The 21855-nt window shown below is 37.7% G+C and overlaps 1 protein-coding gene across 1 annotated transcript; it reads right to left on the bottom strand.

The window, feature by feature from the left end:
• Positions 1 to 9165: 9165 nt before the first annotated feature.
• LOC135146129 (uncharacterized) lies at positions 9166 to 10369 on the bottom strand. The gene is made up of 2 exons (XM_064078279.1): positions 9758 to 10369; positions 9166 to 9706 (listed from the first exon to the last, which is right to left on the bottom strand). The coding sequence occupies exons 1-2, from the start codon at positions 10264 to 10266 to the stop codon at positions 9193 to 9195; spliced, it is 1023 nt and encodes a 340-aa protein (XP_063934349.1). The 5' UTR covers positions 10267 to 10369; the 3' UTR covers positions 9166 to 9192.
• Positions 10370 to 21855: the final 11486 nt, after the last annotated feature.

Here is a 21855-nt window from a genome sequence, read left to right as displayed (position 1 = left end):
TGGACAGGCTTACTTCATTCTTTGAGAAACATAAAATTATGCATGAGTTCCAGAATAGCTTTAGAAAAAATAAATCTACAGATACCGCTCTCGCAGACGTGATAAATGCTTTCCATAGTACCTTGTTCTATGATTTGAGCCGCGCATTTGACACTGTTAACCATGAATTATTATTACGTAAGTTATATGGAATTAGTATTAGAGGTGTTGCAAATGACTGGCTCAGGTCGTATCTGTAAAATCGAAAGGTTCACTGTTATAATAGAGGAACATACCTCTACTGAAAGGTTGGTGACTGCAGGAGTGCCGCAAGGCTCATTATTGAGCCATACACTGGTTACTTTATTTGTTAACGATTTAGTTGATTGGTGCGGTAAATGTGGCAAACTAGTATGCTATGTAGACGACACCAACTTAATTATATCATACAGAGACATTGAGAGTTTAGTGAACATGTGTAATATCGAATCCACTGTTTGTTTAATTACTGTAATATTAATGGTTTAAGGTTAAATGTAAAGAAAACCTTTCATATGCGTGTCATACCAAAAAATGTCACTTAATTATAGTTTTCTTTTACGGCCATATATATGTACAATTCTTTTTTATTTTCATGTATTTGTGTCTTAATAAATGTATTATTATTATTATACATTTTGATCAAAAATTTACCAAGCCTATGATAACTTTAAAACATCTCAAAGATTTCAAAGCATTCGGTTTTGTAGTTCCTGATTAAATCAATAATAAATTTACGTGTTAATTAATTTTTTGAATCACCCTGTGTATATAAATCCAAAACATATAAATGGAATGATAAATTACACGTACAGGCTCATCGTATTTTGTACATTTTAGATAGGATTTATTCAGCAAACTTTTGAGCTGACGTCATCAGTTTTTATGTGGGGAAAAGTAAATATATTTTGATTAAAAATTTATCATGCTTGTCAAATTCCAAATTAAATTCCAAATTTTGTTGTTCCGTTTTTAATTTTTTTTCCAAAAATCTGGACGTTTCGGGTGAAAACTCAATTCGGATTCATAAACTACATGTGTAGGACTATTTTATTTTATACATTTACTGTATACAATTTTGAAGTGACGTCATCACTTTATTGGTGGGGATGATTAGACAAATTTTGATTAGTGTTTTACTATCTACATGATATTTTTAATATAAATACAAAACTTAACAACAATCGGCCCAGTACTTTCGGAGATTATCTGTCTAATAAAAATCAAAACGGCAGACAGACGGACAGACGGACATACAGACGGACAGACAGACAGACGGACACGGGCGACCTCTCTCTTCGTAGTCTAGGGGTCATGAAACGTCGAGAAAATATAAAAGTAGAAAGTCGGCCGACGGACTCGATTACAATGCTTTCTACGCTTACGCTCGGGAAGGAAAAAGGAAAGGGCCAAGTTCGGCATCGAACCACAATCGCAGTACCGCAGGTCGCGGGTCCCTGTGATATACCCACTTCGCCACGAACGCGTTCAAACTGTGTCGGGAATGAAACGTTATTATATCTTACAAATGTTTTTGCGAAAATTTGACGTTTAGCAAAAAAACTGAAAGTGGATTCGTACACTACAAGTATGTGAGTATATTTTTGTGTAACATTCAAATCCTTTTTGGAACAACCATTCATTGGAATGACGCCATCAAATCGTTGGTGGGGACGATGAGCAAAATTTTGGTTAGCTTTTAACCATTTAAGTGATATCTCTAATATACACATAAAATTTGACAACAGTCAGTCCAGGAGTCTCGTAGATTACGTGGCTAATAAAAATGGATACAGAGAGACAGACAGAAGGAAACGGGAGGCTACTTTTTCATACCGTGGGGGTGATGGAACGTTGAGAAAATATAAAAGTAGCCATTCGTCCGATGGTCTCGATTACTATACTTGTTTAGCTTACGCTCGGAAAGTAATAAAGTGTAGAAAATACCTTAAGAAAATGTTATTTTCCAATAGCAAAGAAAACTTATCAAAAGTGATATATATAAAACATTGCGAAGTATATTTTTCTTAAATTTCTAATAAAATAAAAATTTAAATAAATAATACTATACTGTTACACGAGTGAGATTCTGGATTCTTATTCTGGATTCTTAATTTATGGGGGCTGACCGTAGCCAGCCGGCACTTAGGCCTCGCCTTTGGGCCCATTGTACCTTCCCCAAGTCTATATCAGGGTGTTTTCCCGCTCCTCTACTCGTCAAGCCACCCAACTGCTTGAATGTACTTGAGTAATGCAGAGGGTGGAAACTCCCTGATATTTGCCATACTAGGCCAGATGTCCCCTAGTATGGATTCCCTGTAGGAGGCTAGGGCTGGACACTCACGAAGAATGTGCTCAGCTGTTTCCTCTTCTTCATTGCATCCACGACAGATTGGGTCTGTTACCACCCCTATCGTATATAGATGTTTGTTAAACTGGTAATGTCCCGTAAGGAATCCTACCAGTTTACGCAGTTTGTCCCTTGAAAGTGAGAGATAAAATTTCGTCAACTTACGGTCTGGTGTCGCCATACAAGCTCTACTATGCCGACAGCTGCTCAACTTCACCCATATCTGCTCATGGCGTCTCTGGGTATATTGCTTTACGAGTTCGTTCGAGAGGGCGACCGAAGGCGTGATTGCCGGTTCGGGTCCCCAGAAGGGCATGCGCGCGGCTCGCTTCGCCATCTCATCTGCCCTCTCGTTTCCTTCGTTGCCACTGTGTCCTTTGATCCAACAAAGTTCCACACTATTCCTCTGCGTTACATACTTTAGCGTTTGTCTGCACTCCCAAACCAGCCCGGATCGAACCATACAGCTGTCCAGGGCTAGTAGTGCAGACTTGCTGTCAGTAAGTATGCGTATTGATTTGTTGCCGATTTCACGTTCAGCAATGATTCTAGCTCCCAGCATTATTCCCATCAGTTCTGTTTGTAAGACAGACGTGTGGGTGCCGAGAGGTACACTGATTTGTGCGTTCAGTTGTTCGGAGTAGATGCCGGCTCCTGAACCACTATCTGTTTTGGCACCATCGACATAGATATCTATGTCGGCTCGTCCTTCTGAATTATCATTCATTGATATTCTATATGTCTTCTCATATATTAATTTTGCGCCCATTCGGTCACAACCCATCCTTAACAAGGGTATTCTGTTGAACGCCTCCGTTAAGATCCGAGTGTGCTTCGTTGTGCGGCCTTGTTTGTTCCATACTCCCAGAGAGTGAAGTCTTAGAGACGTCGTCATTGCCGCTTCCTCTATGTAAAGGTTAAGAGGTGCTAAGCAAAGAAGAGTCTCCAGAGCCGCTGTGGGAGTGGTCCTCATTGCTCCTGTAACACTGAGACACGCCATTCTCTGAACGTGTTCAAGTTGCAGGGCTGTTGTTTTTTGTCTGGCTCTGGGCCACCAAACTAAAGCTCCATAGCACAGCATCGGTCTGACTATTGCCGTGTAGATCCAGAGGGCGATCTTGGGATTTAAACCCCACGACCTTCCCACCACCCTACGACATTGCCAAAGAGCCGAGCGTGCCTTTTCTACTTTATCATCTACATGCTTCTTCCAATTCAGTCGCCAGTCCAATACAACTCCCAGGTATTTGACTTCGTCCGAAAGTTGAAGCGTTGTGTTAAATATTTTTGGCATCTGTAGTGTGCCAATTTTCCTTTTCCTGGTGAACAGGATTAGTTTCGTCTTTTCTCCATTAACGGAGAGGGTATGTATGCTGCACCATTCCTCGACTATTTTTACTGCAGCTTGCATTATCTCACATAATGTATCTGCGTTTTTTCCTGTTAGCAGAATGACTAGATCGTCCGCGTATCCAATTGTGTGGTAGCCAAGATCATTGAGGCGTCGTATCAGGCTGTCAACGACAGTATCCCACAGTACAGGAGAGAGAACTCCTCCCTGAGGACATCCCCTGTCTACAACAGCCTCGATCTCAGTGCCACCTACATTAATCATTACTTCCCTGTTCCTCAGCATACCGGCCACCCACCTACTTAGGGTGGGGTCCACGTCGTGCTCTCGTAGGGCTAGCTCTATGCTTTTGAAAGTCGTTTTATCAAACGCTCCTTCAATATCCAAAAACATTCCTAAGGTGAAGAGTTTGTTCTCCATCGCCCACTCTATACGGTTTACAACTGTGTGTAGGGCCGTATCGGTGGATCTTCCTTGGATGTAGGCATGTTGGTTCGGATGTAGAGGTTGCTTGCTCAAAGCAGTCTCCCGAATCTCTTTTTCGCTTAGTCTTTCTAGCGTTTTCAGCAAGAATGATGTTAAGCTAATTGGTCTGTAAGATTTAGCCAAAGTGTAATCTTGTCGTCCTGGCTTAGGTATAAAGATAACCTTTACTTTTCGCCATGCATTCGGTATGTAGCTGAAAGCCAGACACGCCCGAAGCATTGGCAACAAAATAGGGCGTAGTCTGCTCATTCCCCTCTGCAGGAGGGCGGGATAAATACCGTCAACTCCTGGAGATTTGTATGGGGAAAAGCTGTCCACTGCCCACTCCAGTCTTGCCTCCGTGACTACCTTTGCAGCCAGCGCCCAGTCCTTCGGGGAAGGTTGAGTACCGACTACATCCCTTTTGGAATGGGAGGTAGTCCGTGTGCTGCCTGGAAACATGGTCTGCAGCAAAAGTTCTGCGGACTCTTCTAAGGTGGCTGTAAAGGTGCCATCTTCTTTCTTTAGGAAACCTAGTTGATGTGTGTGGTCCTTCGAGAGAACTCTCTTCAGCCTTGCGGCCGAAGCAGTCGACGTTATGTCGCTGCAGAAGGATCTCCACGTTTCCCGTTTCCTCTTTCTTAATTCTTTCTTAAACTCTTTCCGGTGCTCTTTATAGGCTTCCCAGTCTTCAGTTTTCTTAGTGTTTTTTGCTCTATTGAAAAGTTTTCTTAGCCCCGATTGAAGTAGGCTGAGCCTTCGGTTCCACCATGGTGTACCTTTGCCCAGACCTTCCTTCTTTAGGGGGCAACTTTTCTCATACGCTGACATTAGAGAGTCGTTGATAATGGTCAAGGTTTTCTCTATGTCTTCTGTCGAACTGTATTCTGTTGGTATAGACTGCACGGAGGTCCCCAGTCTGTCGTCCAGTTCTTCGTTGTATAAAGCCCAGTTCGTCAGCCTAGGGTTCCTGTACGTCTTTATCTCCATGTCTATACATTTTGATGTATACATGATCCATCTATGGTCTGACACTGACGCCTCTTTAGAGACGTGCCATCCCATTATATATTGTGAGATATCCCATGTAGCCAGTGTAATATCTATTACTGACTGACTACGTGATGTTACGAAAGTTGGTTCGCAGCCTCGGTTGAGAATCTCTAGATTTGTTGATAAAAGATATTCAGCTAGTGTTCTTCCTCTATCATTAGTGTCTTTGCTCCCCCACAACAGACAGTGGGCATTCGCATCGGCACCGATGATGAGGTTTATATTTCCGGTATCACAGTGTTCCACCAAGTTCGCCATTTCCCATGTTGGACATGGTTCCTGTGCTCCCTGTGGTAAGTACACGGATGCTATTACCAGTTGCTCTTCGCCTCTTCCTATGTTACACTTAACATTTACCGCAGTCACATCCCTGGAGCTGACCTGAGGTAGGAGGACGGCTTTAATTTTCCTCGGAATGTAGACGCATGTCCTTGGAGATTCTATTGTGGTACCTGAAACAACAGTGCCATTTAAATTGCTCAACCCTGCGATCCTGGATTTTACAATCCATGGTTCTTGGATTATTGCTATAGTGTTCTGCATCTTGTCTAGACGACGACACAAAACAGTCGTCGCCATGCGACAATGCTGCAGGTTAATCTGAATGAAATTTATCTGCTGCAGCGCCATCTCTGCAACCAAAAATCCCATAATTGTCCTAGGAGACACGAGGCACATGTCTCAGGCGGGCCCGCCCCCACTGGTAGAGGCTTCATCCCCTGGGGTTTCTACCTCTTCCATAGGGGCCTGCCCTTCCTTAGCCGACGCCTCGTTCTCCTTGAGTTTCAGGTTGAAAGAGGACAGCATATAATTGATTCTGCCCTCTCTCTCCCTGATTATCTTGGTCTCTTCCATCCCAAGACCAAACACAAAGAGGTTGCCTGGAGAGGCAGCCTCGGGCTTGGCCTCGCGATGGAAAAGAAGCCATTTTTTGACGTTGGCCCATTGGTTCTGACCCTCCAGGCGGCGAAGTACGACTCCTGCGTCCACCGGTGGTCCCGGTATCCACAGGGTCGCCCTCACCAGCCTTGGTAGGTCAGCCAAGGGGACCACGTTAAGTTGTGCGCCCTCCCACAAGGGTGTTAGGGAGCGCACTGTTTGTTGTAGCCATTTCAGGGACAACTCGTCTTCACAGGTTATCCTTAGGATTTCCCCTGTGTACTTCATGCCCCTGAAAGTGGCTGCTTGTCTACCCGATGCCAAGCACTGGTCAAGTTGCTTGTCCAGCGCTCCCATCAGGCCCTTTTGTACTATCTCCACCTGGTCAGCAGATAGCTTACCAAGTGGATGCTGCACATCAATTACAGCTACACGGAGATGACTTGCAGCCGCCTCCCTGTAGCTCTGTTCTCTAGAGGTAGTCTCCTGCCTCCTCATCCTCTTTTGCTTTTCAGCTGCCGGAGGTGTGGAGGTTGAAGACCTCACTCTCTTCTTTGACCCTGAGGTCTTTTTCCCCGCGGGTTGTTTAGGGTTGGCTATCTTAGCCTGCCCTTTACCCTTGGGGTTTATCCCGGAGGAGGATGGACCCGGTTTCGGCGGGTCGGTATTCGCCGCCTCCGCCTGCAAACGAGCCTTCCTCCGCCTTTTTACCTCAGCCCCGCAGATTCGCTTCCTCCTAGGAGGCTGCGACCCCACGTTGGCCGGGTTTTCTGTTTGAGGTGCACCCGAAGGCACTTCCTCAGTGGTTTTTTATTTTTATTATTTTCCATGATCTGGATTTTGATTTCGTCCTCCTGCGTCCCCACCCACCACGGAGTCCAACAAGGGGACGTCGAACTTCGACGTCAGGGCTAGCAGAAGGATATAGCCCCCAGGGAAGCTCATCCTGCAGTACGCAGCCTCAACTAGTGAGGCTACTCGTGCTCAGACTACACTTCCCCCAAGGACTCACCCTGTCGGCGGTCTGACCCGACGACACAGCCGATTGATCTGAGATGGGTTTGTCTCGACCTCCCGTTTCGGTGGAAATCCAGGCCAAAGAGGCGTGTTGCCCAGCCTTGGTGACACACTGCACCAAGGGGGGCTCAACCTCCAGGATTCCTTCATCCCACCTTACGGGTCTCCACGCACGGCACAAACACGCGGGAGCTTGTCCGCGGGGCTGTTTTGACGACCCCACACCAGGGGTTTAATCCCGGGGGGGCACGTTTATTTCCAGCCCTCCTCTACTGAACCGCCTTCGCGGCCGTCTAAGCCGACAACCACCAAGGCATGTCCAGGCAAGACGAGCCTCAGCCCTAACCTACATATCTGGAGAAGGGAAAAATCCAGGTCGGACTTCCACCACCCCCAGGAATGTTTAGTTCCGGGGGCATATCCGCCCTTCCCAGACCTCCCTTCCCCAGACACACGAGTGAGAAAATTGGTCATTTTTCAAGAGATGAAAACTTGCAAAATGAGCCGAAGGCAAAAATTTAGTAATGTTTTATTTGTTTATTTATTTATTTATAAATTTATTTAAAGTTCCGTGATTAATAATGAAAATGGAGCTGAATTTACATCAAAATTTAAATTTTTACTTGCACTAGTTACCTACTAGAACTGGTGTTCGAAGTAATATTATTTTGTGCAGAATCTACTTTGTTCTTCAAAGAGTCGTCAATGTAGCCCTCTACGACGGTGGTTGACTTCCAACCCCCGTCTGCCAGCCTCGAGCAGCAGGGTGGCGCTGGATCTGCCGAAACTATGACCAGTATACCTTTTCGCTTCTGGTAATTTTAGAAATTTTGCAATTGGTTGGCCCATTCCGGCAATTTTGTTTACTCCAATTCTTTGGCAGGTACATTTACCTTTTTGAAAGTTCACAAAAGAAGTCGTTAGGAACGTTGGCAGAGCGAAGATTCAAATATTTTTTTACAACTTCATAGAAGTCCCCAGTTACCGTAAATGTTCTTGCAGGTTTCATTTTAGAGTTAAGACCTCAAAATTCGATTTTTTGCTTTTATCTTTTCGTTATGGGAGAGGTACAGCATTCGAATTTTGATGTCATTAACAAAACATTTTTTCACACCGTTTGGCAATTTCGTTGTTTTGCATAAACAGGACAAATGTAACCATACATCACTGTTTTAAAAACGTTAATACTTCCAGGTTTTCCAAAGGTAGACTGACATTGCTTTAATACTCTTATTTTTAATAAAAAAAAACCTCATGGAAGTGCCAATAAAATAAGGCCGAGAATTTTGATCACGTCTTAATATAGGAAATAATGTTGATTCTTGCGAGAGAAGGTAAGAAAGAAACTGGCGAAATTGCAGCAATAACGCTGAATTTCTTACCTATAAGTTTGGACATAAACGGGAAGTACCCTAGCTATCAGAATTTCAGAGAAGCAATGTGAGAACAACTTTCTCTGCATAACGTTAAAACTGTCGAGTAACCGATACACTTAGATACTTACACGAAGCTATTTTTAAATTATATTGTATCCGAGAATGGAAACTGTTAAAATTAAGAGGTCTGCTTTATTTCTGAAATTTAACTATCACCTAAACTTAAGAGCTTTAGAATACAAACGATAAGTAATACAAATTTATCCAGGAATTCTTAAGAACGTTAAACATTTGATAAAAAATTCGTCCCCCACATTTGCTTGTAAAATTAAAAATTAGATTTAGGTAACAATCTTATTAGGCTTAGTTTTAATTATCGTATAATTGGATAATAAACACATATTATTGTCATTATTAATAAAATGCAAGTAAACTTGTAGTTTCTGGAAGAGCATTAATATTGATTATTGCACTCACATGTCACATGATGTCAACTGACCAATCAAACGCGTCAATATTTGTAAATTCAACCAATCAGCATACAATTACGTGATAATTGCACACTGTGCAATTACCACTACCGATAATTATCACTAGCCAGATGTGCCAACTATAAGATAAGCAAGTACCAGTTAATTGCAAAAAAAAACAAGAGGTTACTAACCAAATATTTAATTATGAAACTAAGAATTGTAATTAATTATGGTACAGTTGTAGTAATTTACAGGGGTTTGTGTGCTTGGTGAAGTAGTAACTATATTTTTAGACATTTGTACCAAAGCAGACGGTGCGCAATTTGTGGATTTGTTATTAGACTCTTCCATAGCCGTTGAGTTGGCGCGTAATTTGTCAATCATTTGATAATGATGATCTCCATCGAGCTGAAGGTATGGTTTGATGGAGAAAGTATTGGCATGACCGGTAATCTTTATAAGCTGTTCTTCACCGACTCCCGCTTTTGCAAGTTGCGACACTGCAGTTGACCGTAATGAATGATTACTAATCTTCTTTTTCTTTATGTCGATGCCTATTTCTTCTGCGGCGGTTCTTGTCCATTTCCCCATTTCATTCCTTCCAACGGGTGAATTTTTGAACCATCCTACAGAACTAGGTTCTCTCCATGCAGGATTTGGCGTTAAAAATAAACGATCGGTGGTTATATGTTTACCTCTCTTGCTCAGCATTTTTTTGTAGAGCCTTAAATAATAAAATAATTATTATTTTGTATTTGAAACAGTATTTAATTACCTAACAGGGCAAATTCTAGGATCTGTGGTGTTTGTTGCAAGCCATTTGCTGTCTGTTAATTTATGGCTACCTCCTTGAGCTGTTTTGGAAAAAATACAATTGTATTCTATTCGCCCCGTAGGCAAACCACAATTATCACTTTCTTCCTTAAAATGTTTGATAGTAACGTTAACACCTTCACATCCCCTCCAAGCTAATTCTAATCCAGCCACATAAAAAAACATTTTCTGTAAACCATCTGGCGTGTCTTCGTTATAAATCTTTAGAATCTTGTTGTATTCTTCTAGAGTCAAAATTGAGGAACTAGTTTTGCGTTTTTCCGGTTGTATTTGTAGGTTCCGGCGTTTTGCGTCGCGTGCATTTCTACTACCCTTGAATTCCAGGTCAACAAAAGGATCAAACTTTATACCAAATTTATTGAAATACAGTTCTTGCAACTGCTTTGCCGTTACATTCCACATCGTTTTTATTACTGCTTCTTTGTAGTCATTACCATCGACTTTTTTCATATTGTACCCCCAATCTTTGAGGATGAATGCTAGTTTTTCCGTGGAAGTGTTTCCATCAAAAACATATTTGCGTTCACCGCAAAACTTCTCAAATTGCCTCCAGATTGAATTTCGTGAGTTCTTCGTATTTAGCGGCGTAATGTTTGTAATAGAATCATCAATTTCTTTTGGCGTGTTACGACCAAAACGAAAATTGGACATGGTTTTTTAAACCCACACAAATTTTGCAAAATGGCTGTTCTTATTTACTTGCGTCGCCATAGTATCGCACACCAAACTACTTCGTAAATCATTATAAAATTATTTTTAAAATGTTTGTTCTTGCAATAATCTGTTGAATATATTGCGTGCATCACAATGAAATCGATAATTTTGAACAACAATAATCTCTCATGCTTGTTGCCTAAGAAAAATGCACTCGTGCTAAAGCACTCGTGCGTTTTCAATGCAACAAGCATTCGAGTTATTGTTGCTCAAAATTATCGATAACATTGCGATGCACTTAATATATTATAACTGAAAATAGTTAATCATAACTGACAATCTTGTTGCTCATGGAAACGTGATCAAAATAGGAACCGATCCGGACTTTTTGTCTACAAAAGGCTTAAAAATTTTCCGTTGATTCACTCATTGAACTACGGTAACGTAGTCATACACGTAAGAATCAGTTTTATCGTCGAGCCAGATGTAATGTTTTCAGAACAAAATCAATTAACAACTTCATACTTACGAATCTACTTTCAGTGTTATCAGTTATAATATATTAAGTGCATCGCAATGTTATCGATAATTTTGAGCAACAATAACTCGAATGCTTGTTGCATTGAAAACGCACGAGTGCTTTAGCACGAGTGCATTTTTCTTAGGCAACAAGCATGAGAGATTATTGTTGTTCAAAATTATCGATTTCATTGTGATGCACGCAATATATTCAACAGATTATTGCAAGAACAAACATTTTAAAAATAATTTTATAATGATTTACGAAGTAGTTTGGTGTGCGATACTATGGCGACGCAAGTAAATAAGAACAGCCATTTTGCAAAATTTGTGTGGGTTTAAAAAACCATGTCCAATTTTCGTTTTGGTCGTAACACGCCAAAAGAAATTGATGATTCTATTACAAACATTACGCCGCTAAATACGAAGAACTCACGAAATTCAATCTGGAGGCAATTTGAGAAGTTTTGCGGTGAACGCAAATATGTTTTTGATGGAAACACTTCCACGGAAAAACTAGCATTCATCCTCAAAGATTGGGGGTACAATATGAAAAAAGTCGATGGTAATGACTACAAAGAAGCAGTAATAAAAACGATGTGGAATGTAACGGCAAAGCAGTTGCAAGAACTGTATTTCAATAAATTTGGTATAAAGTTTGATCCTTTTGTTGACCTGGAATTCAAGGGTAGTAGAAATGCACGCGACGCAAAACGCCGGAACCTACAAATACAACCGGAAAAACGCAAAACTAGTTCCTCAATTTTGACTCTAGAAGAATACAACAAGATTCTAAAGATTTATAACGAAGACACGCCAGATGGTTTACAGAAAATGTTTTTTTATGTGGCTGGATTAGAATTAGCTTGGAGGGGATGTGAAGGTGTTAACGTTACTATCAAACATTTTAAGGAAGAAAGTGATAATTGTGGTTTGCCTACGGGGCGAATAGAATACAATTGTATTTTTTCCAAAACAGCTCAAGGAGGTAGCCATAAATTAACAGACAGCAAATGGCTTGCAACAAACACCACAGATCCTAGAATTTGCCCTGTTAGGTAATTAAATACTGTTTCAAATACAAAATAATAATTATTTTATTATTTAAGGCTCTACAAAAAAATGCTGAGCAAGAGAGGTAAACATATAACCACCGATCGTTTATTTTTAACGCCAAATCCTGCATGGAGAGAACCTAGTTCTGTAGGATGGTTCAAAAATTCACCCGTTGGAAGGAATGAAATGGGGAAATGGACAAGAACCGCCGCAGAAGAAATAGGCATCGACATAAAGAAAAAGAAGATTAGTAATCATTCATTACGGTCAACTGCAGTGTCGCAACTTGCAAAAGCGGGAGTCGGTGAAGAACAGCTTATAAAGATTACCGGTCATGCCAATACTTTCTCCATCAAACCATACCTTCAGCTCGATGGAGATCATCATTATCAAATGATTGACAAATTACGCGCCAACTCAACGGCTATGGAAGAGTCTAATAACAAATCCACAAATTGCGCACCGTCTGCTTTGGTACAAATGTCTAAAAATATAGTTACTACTTCACCAAGCACACAAACCCCTGTAAATTACTACAACTGTACCATAATTAATTACAATTCTTAGTTTCATAATTAAATATTTGGTTAGTAACCTCTTGTTTTTTTTTGCAATTAACTGGTACTTGCTTATCTTATAGTTGGCACATCTGGCTAGTGATAATTATCGGTAGTGGTAATTGCACAGTGTGCAATTATCACGTAATTGTATGCTGATTGGTTGAATTTACAAATATTGACGCGTTTGATTGGTCAGTTGACATCATGTGACATGTGAGTGCAATAATCAGTATAAAGTTTTGGTCGTTTTAGATTAAACGTTTTTTGAAACATGTAAATAGAAGCAAAAAATTCCCTGCATTTACTGCTCTAACTTCTAAAAACTTTGATCTAGGCGAGCGTATAGGAGGTATTTTTGGCCCACAGGCGATCCTAAGAGTCATTATTGCAGTTCGCATAATTTATATTTTTGCAAAGGAAAAGAGAACTAAAAAATCACTTACCGACTATTTTATTATATTTATTTTATTTATTGCACTCTATACTATTCATCAAAATCAACTTGAACTTGTTTGTCGTCACACTACTTTACGACAGAGGACCCCGGTGGGTTAGGTAGCATCATGCTTGCCCGCTACACCTTGGGCAGTGGCGTGGGTTCGATTCCCGCCCTGCTCTGGGTGTTGTGTATGTCCCACGTTCCCTTGTAATTGGGCCTCGGGCCTGTAGGGGAACGAAATTCAATAAAATAAAATTAAAATTAAAAAAATTGGTCGAAAGTTGTTTCAACAGGACCTCCCGCGCTCCGGAAATACAATGATCGTTTTTTACTTCCCGAGCATAAGCAAAGGAAGTATTGTAATCGAGTCCGTCGGCCGACTCTCTACCCTTTACGTTTTCTCGACCTTTCGTGACCCCTAGAAGACGAAGAAATAGGTCTCCGGTTTCCGTCCTTCTGTCCGTCTGTCCGTCTGTCTGTCTGCCGTCCTGGGTTTTTATTAGACATATAATCTCCGAAAGTACTGGACCGATTGCTGTGAAATTTTGTATTTACATTAGGAATATCATGTAGATGGTAAAACGCTAACCAAAATTTGTCTAATCATCCCCACCAATAATCTGATGACGTCACTGCAAAATTGTTCATAGTAAATGGGTTTTCAATTGTATAAAATAAAATAGTCCTACACATGTAGTTTATGACTCCGAACTGAGTTTTTGAAAAAAAATCAAGATTATGAAACAACATTTTGCAATTAAATTTGGAATCTGCAAAACCGAATGCTTTCAAATCTTGCAGATGATAGGCATGATAATTTTTTGTTCCAAATATATTTAATTGTCCCCTCCAAAAAATTGATGACGCTACCTCAAAAGGTTGCCGAATAAATCTTATCTAAAATGTACAAAATATGATGAGTCTGTACTTGTGATTTATCATTCCATTCATACTTTTTGGTTTTGCGTATACAGGGTGACTCAAAAAAATTAATGAATTTATATAATTGATTTAATCAGGAACTGCAAAAGCGAATGCTTTGAAATTTTGGAGATGCTTTAAAGTTATCATAAACATGGTAAATTTTTGATTAAAATGTATTTGCTTGTCTCTACTAAAAAATTGACGACGTCACCCCAAAATTTTGCTAAATAATTCCTAACTAAAATGTACAAATTATGATGAGTCTGTACTTGTGATTCCATTAATATTATTATTAAGTGACGATATCGCATTAGTGGTGGGGGTGATTAGAGAAATTTTGGTTAGTATATTACCATCTACATTATATTCCTAATATAAATACAAAATTTGACAACAATCGGCCCAGTAATTTCGGAGACTATCTGTCTAATAAAAATCTGTGACGACAGACAGACGCACAGACCGACAGTCGAACAGATGGACAGACCGAAACGGGAGACCTATTTCTTTGTTTACGTTCGGAAAGTAATAAGTAAATAAATACAAATAAAAACTCATTGTAAATCTTTTCAAACAGCTATTACTCTCATCCCGATTTTTGAAAAAATAAATAAATACAATTGTATCACAAACTTTTGCCATTTAACTTTGAAATCTTACAAACGTTTTAAAGTTATCGTAATCATGGTAAAGGGTTGATCAAAATTTATTCGTGTATCCCAAAAATTTGAAGACGTTATCTGAAAATTTTGACGAATAAATCGTGTCTGAAATATGCAAAATATTATGACTCTATACTTGGATTTTAGTGCATTCATAGTTTTTAGAATTAATTGTAGAAAATGACTCAAAAAATGAATGAGGCGGTTGAGTAATATTGATTAAATTATGGAAGGTTCACTCCATTTTCCCAAAAATTTGAGAATGTTTCATTTAAAAAAACTAAATTGTGTGTTATGCGTTAAAAATAGAACATCTGTATAATAGAAAATAATTTTAAAGTATAGTCCTCAGAGAACCCAACAATGTTGATTTTTGGCTTTTTCTCCTATTTCAATAATGAATGAGCTATCAAGGAACTCGCACTTAGTGACTCACCTGCATATTATTACAAAGCATTGCTTTAACCTTATTTAGACAGAACTTCCCTCGCCTCTGAAATACATAAAAATTTTCTGCATTCGATCTCCTAATATAACAGGTGTTCAGTTGAAAAAGTCATCAGGTTCGAGTTGCTATTTTGACAGAAGAAAACGTAGAGAAAACGTATGTGTTATTAATTCATACTGTTGTGTATAATTGATACTTCCGCGTTGTCAGCCGTCGTCGATAAAATTTTAGGATTATTGCCGAAATATGTACTTCGTAATGTTTACAAAAAATCAAGGCCAACATAATGGCATTTTCAACTGAGCACATGATATATGGAGCACTATAACCAATATGAGTGTGTAGAAATAAATATGAAACGTAAGTATAGTCGACTCAACTATGTACGAACAGAAAAATAGCACTTCAGTAAAAGAGTTACCATTAAAAAACTGACTAGACACCCCCGATTCGTGCATTTACATCCTCTTTTGAATTCTTATCACCCTTTCTACCCCATATTGTTCTTCGTTGACATTTAAACAATGAGAGCCCTTTCACGGCTGCTCCATTTCGGTAAATATCGATCAATTTGCCAAAGACATGGTGTGACAAAAACTAATAGGTTCCAACAATGGTGGCGAGAAGGATAGGAGGGTGTTATACTCCCTCTTGAGGATAATCAGTTATGAAGGATTCCCGTACGCGTTCGATATCTTTGTAACGTCTCCCAGGATGGTCGGCAAATGTTGTTTGGTTATGCTTGATTGAATATCGATTCGAAGGCGATGCGTTTACATTATTTTAACAGAAGCTGTGGTACATCTTATTTCATTACTGCAAATGCTACTTCTTCTGAGCTGTTGAATTTCGCCGAAGAGTTTTTAAATTTAAAACAAAACCAATCTACTTTACGTGCCTTCATTAATAAACTCTGTAATAAGGATAAGGGAGGGCGGGTCGGAATAAACATACTCGAATGATACAAATGTAATATTACTAAACTACTTACTACTTTTAACAAAAGATTTCTTAGAAGGATTTCACAGGACACGCAGCCATAACTTTATTTAACTCCACAAAATTCGAGGAATAAAGTTTTCTTTATTTACACAAAATTGATAAATATTAGAAACAAAATGTAAAATTGTAGTAGTAGGTAGTGCAACAGTTTTCCCTAAATCCTAATTCAGTGACTCCGTGGTACCTTGTAGTTATAATATTTTTAAAAATTAGTCGAATCTTTTTTTTCTTGATGTACAGTTATGCTTACTTAAATCCTGCAGAACCTCACTTTTACGTTGTGTCAAAATCAATACAAAATCAATAGCGTGGATATAAATTCAGATTGTGATCTGTACGAGATTTATGTGAGCATGACTGTACAGTATAATAAACCCAGATTTTTCTAAAAATTATAAGATTTGATTTTGCGAATTTTATTATTTCATGATAAACTTCCTAAGTTAATATAAAGATATGGATGTAATGTTAGAGTAAATGTAAAAAATTGGTGTAAAGACTTTAGACAGTACTTCCCTCGCTGTGGGAAACGTGACGCCTGCATGCCTTTTTTTTTTCGCATTACATTTTTGTAGCGGGGCATTTTAAAATAAATTGAATTAATTTTTTCGATTTTGCCATTATTTGGCGTTGACATCTTTGTCATTTTTTTTTCTGTGATTGCTATGCGTATTAAAAAAAATTAAATTGCACGAAGTCGTCTCTGGGGTGTATAATATGTTGCCTATGCAAAAATTGTCTGGTGTGAACAGATAAAATGAACACCCTGTATAGTACTTGTAATTAAGACAAATAGCCATAACACTGATCACAAGATGTGACGTGACGGTGAAACACAAACTAAACTAAAACATGGTTTCTACTAATTGCAATAACCGGATGACGATGCGACGGCCGAGACTTTTTATTGCTCTGACTTTCGTTTATTGAATAAAACACTACGTTTTATTTGGTTTTTGAATGCTGTAATTCACATTTGGTTAATTACAACTTGTTTACATCTAGGGGAACATCCCCTAGCCTCCCCTAGCTACGGCCTTATGAAATATCGAGAAACGAGTACCAAATTGACCAATGGACACCATTGCTATACGTACTTAGATTATTCTTGATAAAAAAAAACGACTTGAAAGTGTTTATGTTTATACATCGGAAGAATGTCACGTAGAAATTAGTTTGATTTGAATACGTTCGACCCCTCAAAACAGAGGAACAAGACAATTAACTAGTAAGCTACAATCGACAAAATGTTTTGAATCTCATTATTATAATTATTATTAAATAAAGATATTTGTATTTTCACATTTTCGAGAAAATGGGATGACTCGTTCTTAATTTGATAAATAAAAAATATCAATGCTATGATGAATCACAAGTAAAAACTCATATTTTGCACATTTTGGGCGGAATTTATTCTGCAAAATTTTGAGATAACGTCATCAATTTTTTGGGGGAAATAAACAGATTTATTTGAATTAACAGTTTACCATGCTTTTAAAACGTCTGCAAGATTTCAAAGTATTCAGTTTTGCAATTCTTGATTTAATCAATATGAATTTATGAATGGAGTGATAAATTACAAATATAGACTCATTATATTTTGTACATTTTAGATAGGATTTCCTAAGCAAAATTTTGGGGTGACGTCATCAATTCTCTATGCGGAATGAGCCCATACATTTTGATAAAAAATTTACCATGCTTATGATAACTTTAAAATATCTCCAAGACTTCAAATCATTTGTTTTTGCACTTCCTGATTAAATCAATAAAATAAATTCACGCATTCATTAATTTTTTTGACTCACCCTGTATATGCAAATTCAAAAAATACGAATGGAATGATAAATGACAAGCACAGACTCCTCATACTTTGTACATTTTAGATAAGATTTATTCAGCAAAATTTTGGGGTGACGTCATCAATTTCTTAGGGGGGATGAGCAAATACATTTTGATCAAAAATTTGCCATGCCTATGATAACTTTAAAACATCTCCAAGATTTCAAAGCATTTGGTTTGAAATTTTACATATATTATATCTTCATCATGTATCTTTAAAAATCAATATATAAGTTATTTATGGAAATTTGGAAATGGGATTTTCACCTTACAACACTCTAGAAATTACAAAAGAAACAGTACTGACTTTTTTTGTCGGTAATGAGTTACAGTAAAATAAGTTGTTTGGACACAAGCTGCTTTTATTGTATGAAAAATTACTCTAATATACTTTAGTGAGTGTACTAACCTATTAAAAGCGAGCGAGGTTTGTGATTATGTCAATAAAATCAATTGTGGCGCCAAAAAATTCTCAATAATAGTTATATAGGTATTCATATGTATTTTAAGATTCCTGCCGGAACGAAGTTATACAAAGTTTAAAACGTTGTTGGTATTAATTTTTCTACAAATTGAAACAATTTTCTGTGGATATATCACGTTATGTAGTGCGCAACACTGCATATCTAGTTAGACACAAAAGTTAGATTTGTGCGTGCTTCTCCTTGATTGAATATATCGATTCGAAAGTGATGGATTTACATTATTTTAACAGAAGCCACGGTACATCACACTTCGTTAAGGTAAATGCCACTTCTTCTACATTGTGAAACTTTGTGGAAGTGTTTTAAAACAAAATTTAATACCTCCTCGTTCAGGGCTGTTCAGTAGCAGGCTAACAGTGTAATGGTCGCATTTGTCTTGAAGATAAGTAGAAATGGCCGGATGAGTTGCTGATATAACGTCGGCACCAGCGGATGATCTTACTGGCCGCTTGCGGTAAGTAGAACGGCACATGCTCCACACTGTTGATGCATTGCGTCCATTAACTCACCTACATAATCACATGTAGAGTGTAATTTCAACAACGCGCACAAGTGATCATGTAGTTTATTGCGATGATGCAATTTTAATGCAATTATTGTATTGTTTCTGACTCTGAGTGTTCTACTCTACAAACCAATACATGCTGTCACATGATCCAAGTGATTTTTTTCATTACAAAACTTTGTAATGACGTCATCAACATTCTAGCAAGGACATGTATATTCATTTGGATAGGTGAAGTATAACAGTAACAATAATAGTCCTATGTTTGGAAATTTTCTGAAAAATTAAGTGAGCGCATTCTTGATTTCATCAATAAAATAAACTACTGCATTCCTTATTTTTTTAAGCAATTCTAAATAAGGTGTCACTCACAACAACCATACACATCTATATATCAAAGGAAAAAGTGGACTGTTAACTGCTGTTCTGGTATGGAAGACTAGATTTTGCACTGATTAAACACATACATTATTCTAAGAAATCATAAACTCAGAACAGGAAGCGGAGACAGCTGACGCAACGGTCACAATTTACGGCTGTTTCTTGTTTGCTTGTTTGAAAACTTGCCTAATTTTTTAAATGCAAAGAATCATTTCGTAGTATTTTGTAACAATTAAAGAAAAAATTGGTCGAAAGTTCTTTCGACAGAACTTCTCTCGCTCCTGAAGTACAATGAAACATATGAGCACCCGGGTGGGTTAGGTAGCATCGTCCTTGCTTGGGTCGTGGGTTCGATTCCCGCCCTGCTGTGAGTGTTGTGTATGTCCCCCGTTACCCTGTAATTGCCCCCCCGGCCTGTTGGGTAACGTTATTCAATTAAAAAAAAAATAATAAAATAAAAAAAAATATCCAGCATTTTCGAGTTGAGTTAATTCTTTACACGATTTTGTGATGACGTTATTAACATTTTTGCAAGGACACGTATATCAACTTGGATTGGTGCAGTGTAATACTAAAAATAACAGTACTGTGCTCCCAAAAATTTCTGGGAAAATGGAGTGAGCCGTTCCTGATTTAATCAATAAAATAAATTGGCTCGTTCATTAAATTTTTTGAGTCATCTGTTTAAGCAAATCTAAAAAATATATATTAATGCAACGATTAGGCACAAGTAAAATCTCATCATATTTTACATATTCTGGGTACAATTATTCCGCAAAATTTTGAGATGACGTCATCAATATTTTGGGGGAATAAACAGATATGTTTTGATTAACAATTTACCATGCTTATAATAATTTTAAAATGTCTACAAGAGTTCAAAGTATTCAGATTTACAATTCTTGATTTAACAATAAAATAAATTAACTTAGTCATTAATTTTTTGATATATCCTGTATACACAAATCTAAAAAGTATGAATGCACTGATAATTCACAAATACATATATAGATTCATAATATTTTGCACATTTAAGATAGGATTTATTCAGCAATATTTTGAGGTGATGTCAACTTTTCAGGGTGAATGAGCAAATAGATTTTGATCAAAAATTTACCATGCTTATGATAACTTCAAAACATCTCCAAGATTTCAAAGCGTTCGGTTTTTCAGTTCCTGATTAAATCAATAAAATAAATTCATGCAACCATTAATTTTCACCCTGTATAAGCAAATTAACAAAATATGAATGGAATGATAAATCACAAATATAGGCTCATCTTATTTTGGACATTTTAGATAGGATTTATTCGGCAAAATTTTGGGCTGACGTCATCAATTTTTTTGGAGGGGATGAGCAAATATACTTTGATTAAAAATTTATCATGCTTATCTTAACCTAAGTAGACTACAATACTTTCTTCGCTTACGCTCGGGAAATAAAAATTGCTGTATGCTATAAACATTCTGAAAGAGACTTAATAAGTAACTCGGCAAAAAAAATTGATTCAGTTAACTAAAGAGAAATGGATGATCTGAGATATCATTGCAAAAGTTCTAAATTTAAAGTTAAAAAGAATAAAATGTTTGGAAAAATTGAAAGACCTTGAAGTAGAGAACAAGAAAAACTCTAAATCTTCAAAATTGTTACGTAGACTTAATAAACTAATATGTGTAGGGCTATGTTATTTTATACAATTTATAATCCATTTACTATGTAGAATTTTGAAGTGACGTCATCACATTACTGGTGGGGATGATTAGACAAATTTTGGTTAGCGTTTTATCATCTAAATGATATTCCTGATATAAATACAAAATTTGACAACAATCGGCTCAGTACATTCGGAGATTATCTGTCTAATAAAAATCCGTGACGGCAGACAGACACGCGGACAGACAGCCGGAAATGGGAGAACTATATCTTTGTACTATAGGGGTCATGAAAAGTCGAGAAAACTTAAAAATAGAGAGTTGGCCGACGGACTCGAGTACAATACTTCGTTCGATTACGGTCGGGAAGTAAAAATAGTGTGATAAAAATTTTACCTACATGGGGCATTTTACAAGCATTTATTTTTGTTTACATTTGTGTTTGAAAAAAAAATCCAATTTCTACTAGTAAAATGCTCATTTTGTACTTTAAATCTCGCTATTAAAATAATAGTTTAATCGAAAGGATGCATAAAATATAGCAGCACATTATTCGCACTGCCATTGATGAAGTTTTGTCAAAATTTCGTCGAACAAAAATTTATTAAATCAGGAACTACTCACTCCGTTTTCCCAGAAAATTTTGGGAATACAATACTGTTATTTTTAGTATTACACTGCACCAATGTAAGCCGATATACGTGTCCTTGCAAAAATGTCGATAACTTCATCACAAAATTGTGTAAAGAAAAAACTCAACTGGGAAATGCTGGATATGTTTCTTTGTACCTCAGGAGCGAGGGAAGTTCTGTCGAAACAACTTTCGACCAATTTTGTATTGTAATATTTTTTTTTTTTTTAATACGATATGACAAATTTAGGCAACCAGTTAGGAAATTTGAAAATTTT

Source organism: Zophobas morio, unplaced genomic scaffold (assembly GCF_036711695.1).
Source record: "Zophobas morio isolate AGI-343-1 ecotype UQ-CSIRO unplaced genomic scaffold, CSIRO_AGI_Zmor_V1 ptg000005l, whole genome shotgun sequence".
In the NCBI taxonomy this organism is placed as follows: Eukaryota; Metazoa; Arthropoda; class Insecta; order Coleoptera; family Tenebrionidae; genus Zophobas; species Zophobas morio.
Note: the sequence above shows the minus strand (reverse complement) of the source record. Positions and strands in the feature narration are given on the sequence as shown.